This window comes from Plasmodium gaboni, chromosome 14, assembly GCF_001602025.1.
Source record: "Plasmodium gaboni strain SY75 chromosome 14, whole genome shotgun sequence".
Classification (NCBI taxonomy): Eukaryota; Apicomplexa; class Aconoidasida; order Haemosporida; family Plasmodiidae; genus Plasmodium; species Plasmodium gaboni.
In genome coordinates, this window is record NC_031494.1 from 2,029,758 (window position 1) to 2,040,617 (window position 10,860).

The following is a 10,860-nucleotide window of genomic DNA, read 5'->3' on the forward strand; positions in this document are numbered from 1 at the left end:
CATTAGTTTGTATGTACACAAAAAAAAAAAATACATTTTTAATTTCTTTGATTTTTTTTTGGTTTATAAAATTTTTATATTTTTATATTTTATTATTTAATTTTTTTTTTTTTTATAATTTAGTTACTTTTGGTCAATTCATATTTTTATAATGATTAATAAATTTATTGTATCTATATTATGCTCAATAAAAATTGATATTACTTGTTGTATGGTAATTCAAAATTTTGAAATAGACAATAATATTTCAACAGAAATATTAAAACAAATGATATATAAAATTTAAGTAGTTAAATTGACATTAAAAAGGAATATTAAAAATAAAAATATATATCAATAAATAGCTAAAATTATTACTGTATAAATATAAAAAAAAAAAAAAAAAAAAAAAAAAAAATAGCTAGTTTCATTTTTGGAAAAAAAAAATATATATATATATAATAATAATGATAAAAAATTTCTATGTAGCCAATTTAAATATTGAATAAAAGAAGAATTCTTAAAAACAATTAATTAACATAAAAAAAAAAAAAAAAAAAAAAAAAAAAAGAATCATTTATTTCTTTTTTTTTTTTTTAATCGTATATATTTGTATAAATTTTATTCATTCAAATTAAAAGTTATTATATTTTTATCTTTTATTGAAAAATGTAATTTACGTAATATAAGTCCTGTATTTCTATTTATTAATGACAAACTTAAAGGTAAGGCATTATCTGTTAAGCACAATTGTATTAATAAGATATATACCATCAGTTTACATTTATATTGTTCTGTCATTATATAAGCATTATCCTTTTTAAGTAAAAAGGTGTCTAAAAATTTATGAAGAAAGGTTGTGGGGAAATAATAGTTTCCACTTGAAAATAATTCATTTAGCCTATTAATTTCTTTTTGGCTATTTTTAAATATTAAAAATTTGGATAAATTTCTTGGTGTGTAAAAAGCAGCATGTTGTAATGTTGCAAAGGATAGATATGAATTTAAAATACAAAATAGAATTGATAATTGTTTTATTGCTAATTTCTTTTTAATTAAAAATGATGTATTTTTCTGAAAATATAAAATCATTTTAAAACATAAAGGATGGATTTCATTTTTGACAGTTTCAATATTAGTTTGTTCATATAATATACTTGAAAATAATGAGGTTTCAAAAGATTCATAAAAACCAACTAATAATAAACTTTGTAAAGAAAATGAATTTAATATATTATTATCTTTTCTATTTTTTATATAGAAAGGTAAATAAAAATCAACTTGAAATGGTTTTGTCTCTTCATTATTTATTTCTAACTGATTATTTTTTGCACTCCTTAACATTTTTCTTTGAGATGTATAATCTTTTTGAGCTTCTTTTACATGTTCATCTTCTTGTTCTGGTAAAGCTAATTTGATTTCTTCTCTAAAATGCTTTATTTTTATTATATTAAAAATATATAAGAATTTAGGATATGTATATAAAATATAATATAATAATATATGTCTATATTTATCTATAAGTGTATCAAAAAATTTGCTATTTTCACTATTCCATCTATAATTTAATAAATATTCGTTTACTTTTATTTGTAAATTTTGTTCGGTTATATTATAATATTCATTTTTTATATATTGATTATTTAATATGTCACTTCTAACATTTTTAATGAGTTGTTCATATATTTGTTTTATATTAAAACTAATATTTTTTAACACGTGGTGTTTTGACAAATCAAAATGATTATAATGATTACTTAATAGCAAGTTTAAAGATACATCATAAATATTTTCATAATAAGAATTAATAATTATTCCATATAAATAATCTTTTATTAATTTCATATGGTTTTTTTTGAAAAAGCTATTTTTATATAAATTACAATAATTTTGTAATTTAAATTGAAGTCTATTAATCCATTTATGTGAATAAATTTCATTTCTTATAAAATTAGAATAATATTCTTTTTTCTTTTCTTCTTTTGAATTAACAATATAAGCAGATAATTCTGAATAATTATAAATATCAATTTTATATTTCTCTTCTTCTACATTTTCATCAATAATAACAATATATTCATTAATATTATATTTGTTTTTATTATTTATATAATTTTTATTATTATTATTATTATTATTGTTGTTGTTGTTGTTAAGATTATTATATTCCATATCATTTATAGATCTTTTTCTTCGAGATGATAATTGATTTTTCATATTTTTATAATCAGTATAATTTTTTTTTATATCTGTACTTAAATTATTTTTCAAATATTCTATGGTATTTTTATATGCATTTACATATTCATAATTATTAATACAGAAAATATCTATATTTCGATTTGCTATATCATTACAGTTAATTTTAAATCCTATATATTTTGAATTAATTAAAGGGTGTACAATAAAATTTTTTTTTATATGATTAATTTTATATGTTTCTATAACATTATTTCTATGAAGATCTGTTAATGTTTTATATGATTTACCTTTTAAGAAATTTATTAAATTTTTAGCTTTTCCATAATTACATTTTACATCTTCATCAGAATCATCACTATCAACAACAACAGCAACTTGATTATTAATTTTATTTAGATATGTATCGAATAAATTATAATTTATATTTTCAAATTTTTTATCATTAATATGTATATTTTCTTTATTAATAAAATGATATTTTGATGCGGTTTTATTAGAACTATCCCATGTATCATCAATAAATTGTTCATCAATATTGGTTATTTTTTTAATATTTATATAATTTTTATAAATTTCGTTTAATGATAGAGAATTCATATTTTTTATATTTACAGAATTTCTCATATTACTTATTGAATTTCTCATATTACTTATTGAATTTCTCGTATTATTTATTGAATTTCTCATATTATTTATTGAATTTCTCATATTATTCATTTGAATGCTTTGTCTTTCTATCATATTTCTATTACTTATTATAGGTTTTAAATTATTTTGTTCATCCAAATGATATAGTTCTTCCATATCTGTGTCTTCTTCTCCTAGATTAACAATTTCTATATCTTTTTTGGTTTGCGACTTACTTTCTTTTACGTAATTGTTTTTATCTGTATACAAGACATCATAAAAATTATGAAATAGTTTATCAAAAAAGACGGAAGAATAATTTTCATCATTAGTTATATTGCTTTTTAATATGTCATAGAAATTGTTACTGATATGAAGAGAACTGCCTGAAGAATTGATATGATTACTACTATTACTATTATTACTATTATTATTATTATTGTTGCTGTTCGCTTTAAAATTGTTTTCTATTGTACGTTTTAATTTTTTATAATTTAAAAAATTAGCACTTTTATATTTATTAAATATAAGATGTAACAAATTATAACCTATACTTCCATTTTTAATTCTTATTAATAAATCATTAAAATTTTCTTTTATATAATTTTCATGCAATATATGACAGAAAATATTATTTTTTGATAACATATATATACTCATATTTTCATGATATGATATTTCATAATCCACATTAATTGGTTTTATTATTGTATCTTTACATTCACTAATATTATTTTTATTTTTATTTTTATTTTTTTTTATAATTTCTGAATGTCTATTTTTCATAAAAATATGTGTTAATAAATTGGGAGAATTATTATTACACTTTTCAGTTTCACCAAGAGGAGAATAATTTAAATTTTCTTGTATAAGAATATAAAAAAGTAATTTGACATTTTCTTTACATTTTTTACAACCTTTGATAGATTTATTGTTACATTCATGAGACTGAAATAATTTTTTTACATGTTCTAAAATTATATTATTATGGTGATCATTTTTTTTATAATTATCAAGTTTGTTTCTATTTTTTATTAATAATTTTTCGAGAAGTGAATCATGATTATTATAAATATAATCTAACAAGTTATATCTAACCATTCTATATAATATTCTCCTTTTTTTTTTTTCTACATATTTTTTATTATTCTCATAAGAATTAGATAAATATAATTTATGAAAGAGTTTATTTAAATTAAATTTATCTGCATGTTCCATATTTTTTTTTAAAAAATTAATTTGCAAAATTCTTTTTTCTGTCTTTTTTGATGTTTTCATAATTTTAATTAATTCTCTTAAATATATAGGATATCTATTTAATAAGTCTATTTTCTTTTGTTTATATATATAATTATCTTTTCCTCTTTTTTGTTTTAATTTAATATTACAATTATCATTTGTATTATTTGATAAATTGTCTTTTATATTAGTATTTAATTTATCTTGATTATTTTTACTTTTAATAAAATTATTTCTAATTTTTTTATCAATAATAATTTCTTCTTCACTTGAAGTATAAATTTCACTATCATCATCATAATCAAAAATAAATTTGTTATTGTGTATAAATAAATTATTATTTATCATATTGTATAACTGTTTATTATCATTATAATAAGATTCAGATGGTAAATTATTATTACTATCATAATTATCATTATTATCAACAGATTCATTGTCATTACACTTTTCATTTCGCATATATTTTTTCTGACCATTTATCATAATATCATTTAAATCTTTATACATATATAAATATCTTTCTATAATTTCTAAACAATTATCATAAAAATTATCAAAATTACAATTTGTTCGTACATGATCAAATAGAAAATCATCAAGATCTCTTTTTATTATATTTTTTGATTCATTTCGTTTTTTTATAACTTTTTCTTTCAACTTTTTTAAATCTCGAAGATGACCTTTCAATATCTCCGCATTATATTTCTCATCATCCTCAATAAAATTTATATTACTTTTATTTAATCCTCGTTTTAAAGAAACCAAAACAAGGCTATTCCTCCCGTCATTCCTTCCTTCTTCCATATTAAACTTTTACTTTTATATATACTTTTTATAATTAATAATATATGGAATGAATTAAAAAATTTTCTTATAAAAGAGGAAAAAAAGGAATTATAATACATTATATTTATTTTAGGGAACATGATATAAAAGAAGGTAATATATATAAATAAATAAATAAATATATATATATATATATATATATATATATATATATATTGCCGAAAATTATTTTATAGGTATTTATTATTTTTATAATAATTCTGTTATAATTATACGGATCGCATTAATTTTTATATTTTATTATATTTTTCCTATCAAATTATTCCCCCTTAATTTACTTTTATAATATTTTAATTAAAACATAAATATAATATTAATAAATATAAAAATTCTTTATATTAATAAATATGCTTTTTTCTGTTACTTTAGTTATAAAAAAAAAAAAATTAAATTAATATATATATATATATATATATATATATATATATATATATCAATACAACAACATTATTTTATTTAATTAAAAGCTTATTCTTCATATTTATTATAAACGTACATGTATAAAATATGAATAATTTATTTACTATATATTTTGTAAATAAATTTTTAAAATAATATTAAATATTACATATTATATATAATATATATATATATATATATATATATATTATTATTATTATTTGTTGTTTTTATATAAATATAACCTATAAAGGCGTATTACATAACATGTAATGGTAAATATATATACAAAATAAATATTATATTTTATATAATATGTATATTATATATTAATATATATGAAATTAATATATATAAATAAAAAAAATATATATTTTTTTTTTTACATATTATATATTACATAGTAGAATTAATTTTAAAATTACAAATAAATATATATGAAAAAAAAAAAAAAAACATAATTATTTCATATATACTTTTTTTGATTTATTTAATAAAAATATATATTTCGATTGTTGGTTTTTCCTTATTTTTATGAATAATAAATAAGCCTATTATTTTTAATAATTTTCCATTTGGTATAATATTCAAGGTAAATGTTGTAATATTATTTTATTTTATTTATAGGTTAAAATATAAACATACATACATACATATATATATATATATATATATATATGTATAGCATTAAGGAGCGTATCGTTAAATTTTTTGTTTTCTTGATTTATTCTGTTTAACAAATGAAATTATTTTATTATATCATTTTATCATATTAATTTAAGAACATTCTTTTTTAAATATTACCATTTAAAAAAAAAAAAGAAAAAAAAAAAAAAAGTTTTCTTCCTACTTTTCTTTATTCCTTAACATTTTACTAAGTTTCAATAAAAGCATATTTATTATGGTATAATAAAAATGTAGATGAATAAATATACTATATATATATATGTGTATTTATTTATCTATATTTTGATAATATATATATATATATAAGGATAGTTTCTTATTTTATGTACTTATTATCACAGGATGTCTATTTTAATATTATATAATAAAAATATTTTCTATTCTGTTGGTTTTATGCTTTTATATAAAAAACCTTAATAAATTAATCCTTTTTATTTTATGTAAATAAAATGTTGATAAGAATATCTTAGATTAATAAAAAGAAAAAAAAAAAAAAAAAAAAAAAATAGTAAAACATATGCAAATTTGTACATATTATATGTATATGTATATATAATAAGTGGTGGCACTGTATGTATATATTTATGTATAAATATATATATATATTTTTTATAAAATAAAAAAAAAAAAATATATATATATTATATTTATCATTTAAAAATAAATAAATAAATATATATATATATATATATATATTGTCTTGATTTATTTTTTTTTACTATTATATATTTTTATGAAATAAAAAAAATATTATCCTTCATAAGTAAATATATATATATATTTATTTATTTATTTATTGTTATGCTTATGGTTATATCCATACAATTATCACATATATATATATAATGGCATCGTCAGCCCTTTATTGTGAAAACAAACAAATAGGTGTTATAAATACTAGCCTGAAAAAATGTTGCTTAAAAAAAATTGGAGTTAATAAAAGTATGGGCCTCCCAAACGATAGTTATAAAAAAAATAAAATAGTAAATAATATATATAAGAGAAAAGACAAGAAAGAGGAAAATAAATTACATCATGATAAATATGTAGAATATGAAAGGGAGGGGTATGAAAATATAAAAAAAATATATATAAAAAGTAAGTCGTACAAAGTAACCCATTTATGTAAAGATAATAGGGTGAATAAGAAATGTGGTTTTTCATATTCAAATAAAAGAGGACCAATTAATATAATAGATAAAAAAGATAGTTATAAAAAATATAATGATATTGTAAGGTCATCATATAATAAAAAAAAAAATGATGACATTAAAAATAATATTATAAAAAGGAAAAGTGAAAATATAAGAAAAACAAAATTGTTTATATATAATAAATTAAATAATAATAGTATAAAAAATATGGAATCCTATAAATATAATAATAAATTAATAGAAAATAACATATATAAATATAATCATAAAGATCATCACAATATTTATAATAAAATTAAAATTAAAATTAAAGATATACATAAATATAATATAAATACAAAAGGTATGTCGAAAAATTTTAATACTCCTAAAATTGGTAGCAATATATATAAAAATGTATGTTGCAATAAAAATTTATGTAATATTGAAAAGAGTGTTTTTTTAAAAAATGCCAAGAACACCAAAAATAATAATATTAATAATAAGAGGAAAGATAATAAAGATAATAAGGAATTAATAAAATCTAATAAATGCATGTTAGACACACCTATACGAAAGTGTAAAATAAGAAATATTATTCTGAGTCCAAATTTTATAAATAAAAAGAATATCAAAGAATTAAATAAAATAATATTGAATCATGTAAACAAAAGTGAGATAAATAATATAATCAATGTAAGTGAAAATATATATTTGAATGATTTGTCTACTAATATATATGAACAGCAGAAACGTAAGTATGATATCCATAAGGATAATAAAAATTCATTTATAAATTATAGGAAGAATATGTATATAAAACAAAATGAATATTTAGAAGAAAGTAAAAAAAGTAAATATAAAATTATTGTAGTAAAAAATAAAAAAAAAGAAATTGGAAATTATATTGTGACGAAAAAAAAAATAGGGAAAGGGACTTTTGGTAAAGTTTGTTTAGGTATACATATATATACTCACGAAATTGTTGCTATAAAAATATTGAATAAAAAAAAGTTAATTGAAATTATAAATTATGATAAAATAATAAAAGAAATAGAAATACATAAAAATATTAATCATAATCATATATGTAAATTTTATGATGTATATCAAAATAAAAATAATATATATATGATATTAGAATATATAGAAAATGGGAACCTACTAACATATATATATAATAATAATAATAATATTAATGAGAATAATGCTAGGAGAATTTTATATCAATTAATAAATGCAATAGAATATTTACATAAAATAAAAATAGTACACAGAGATTTAAAACCAGAAAATATTTTATTAGATAATAATAATAATGTGAAATTAATAGATTTTGGTCTTTCAACAATTTATAAAAAAAATTGTTTATTAACAACTTCATGTGGTTCTCCCTTTTATACATCTCCTGAAATATTATTAGGACAAAAATATGAAGCTCAATTAACAGATGTGTGGTCCTTAGGTATTATTTTGTTTTTATTATTAAACCACCATCTTCCTTTTAATAATAGTGATATGAATAAACTATTTACACAAATAATAAAAGGCATCTTACATTTTGAACCTTATATATCTATAAATGCAAAACATTTATTACAAAATATGTTAAATGTAAATTTTAAAAAACGTTATACAATTAATAATATTAAAAATCATATATGGTTTACTCAACATCCTATGAAAATCATGTCACCAAATAATAACTCAAATACCTCATGTAATTTAATTGATTGTAATACATGTTGGTACAAATATATAATATATAAAAAAAATAATTCTTATTATAAACATATGGTTATAAATAAAATAAGTAAAATGTATAAAATAAATTTACAATATATAAATAAACAATTAATAAATAAACATAAAAATTTTATAAAAACAGCTTATGATCTTTTGTTAAATAAAATTATCAGAAATTTAGCATGGCATCCAAATATATATTCGCAACATGTAATTATTACAACGGAAGATAAAAATAAAATTGAAGAAGGAACTTTTCCTAATAAGACAGATGAAATTATCAACAAAAATTAAACATAACCAGGATAATATATATATATATATATATATAATGAACATAAATTTGAACAAATAAATATTTATACTAAAAATAATAACAATATAGATAAATGTCTTAAACATTCTTGTCGTTTCTCATTTAATAATTCATAAAAAACCTATTCGTTCCTCTAACATTTATTTTATATGTGTAAACATAATTGTTGTGATAATAATATTATATCATCAAATATAACATTTAATAATAATAACAATGCAATCTCTCGTCAGATGGAAAATAATATAATATTTTATCATACAAAATTAAAAGATGATAAAGTGCCCTTTCATAATATATAACCAAACATTTTTTTAAAAAAAAAGTTGCACTTTAAATAAATCAAATTAAAAAAAATAAATAAATAAACTACACATATGCTATCTTTAATATAAAGATAAAGTAAATAAATAAATATATATATATATATTAATCGTCAGAATATTTCTAATATATATAATGAAGAGGGGAAAAAAGATATAAAAATAACAAGAGCGAATGAAATAAATGTAGATATAAAAAAAAATATAAGTCTATACCGTATTATAAAATATAAAATATAATGTATAAAATTATTTTATTTTATTTTATTTTTTTTTTTTTTTAATACTAACTATATGATAACACATATGTGTATCTATATTTTCATATGCTACAAATAATTAATTAAATTTTTTACCACCTTAACCATCTTTTTATAATTATTTATCAAAATATACTATATTAAATATAAAAACATAAAACAAAATAAAATATAATATATTTTTAAATTGTAAAAATAATATGCGTTCATCTTATATTATTATAAACATCTTAAAATATAAACAAAAAAAATATAATATTATATAAATAGGTTTTAATTGAAAAAAAAAAAAAAAAATAAAATAACATGAAACCACAGATAAATATATATAACATTATAATTGCACTAAATTTTTCTCACAAATAAATATATACATATATAATAATCAAATGAATATTATATATATTGAACAAGGGAAAATATATAAATAACATTTTTACTATTATATTTAAAATGTTATTTTACTAATATATAATAATCATATTCTATGAATAATATTAAAAGGATATTTTAATAATGTTTTATTTTTATAACTCACATAAATTAATATCTAACTTATTTTATGTGTTATTTTTTTTTTTTTTTTACATATATTATATATTTATTTATTCTATATTATATGTTGTTTTTTTTTATTTTCCCACATAATGCAATTATATATATATATTATATATATATATGATATTATGATGTTGTTAGTAAAATTATATTTTTTGTATGTATTAATTTTTTTTTTTTTAGTAACTATAATTTCATTATAGTAATAAAATTATCCCATTTTATAGAAACACGAAAAATTTAAATTAACCTTTTTTTTTTCTTTTTTTTTTTTTTTCCTTCCTATATAAAATATCCTTAAAGGAGTAGAAGAATATATATGAAAAATACAATTTAGAAAAAAAAAAAATAAATAAAAATATACCTATAAATAATATATATATATATATATATATATATTATAATATTATTAAATATATAAAAAGAAAAAAATATAACTAAGAAAAAAAAAAAAAAGAAATCTGTAGATCTTTTTTTTTTTTTTTTTTTTTTTTTTAAAAAATTTTAAATAAATAAAATTTTAAAATTTTTTTTTAATTTTT

General features: G+C 16.3%; 2 protein-coding genes across 2 annotated transcripts; one reads left to right on the forward strand and one right to left on the reverse strand.

Moving 5' to 3' along the window:
- Positions 1–600: 600 nt before the first annotated feature.
- PGSY75_1454200 (hypothetical protein) lies at positions 601–4,854 on the reverse strand (the record flags this gene model as incomplete). The annotated part of the gene is made up of 1 exon (XM_018788225.1): positions 601–4,854. The coding sequence occupies one exon, from the start codon at positions 4,852–4,854 to the stop codon at positions 601–603; it is 4,254 nt and encodes a 1,417-aa protein (XP_018639597.1).
- A 1,973-nt stretch (positions 4,855–6,827) lies between these two features.
- PGSY75_1454300 (putative serine/threonine protein kinase) lies at positions 6,828–9,155 on the forward strand (the record flags this gene model as incomplete). Its single annotated transcript, XM_018788226.1, has 1 exon — positions 6,828–9,155. One exon carries the CDS (start codon positions 6,828–6,830, stop codon positions 9,153–9,155), a length of 2,328 nt encoding a protein of 775 aa, XP_018639598.1.
- Positions 9,156–10,860: the final 1,705 nt, after the last annotated feature.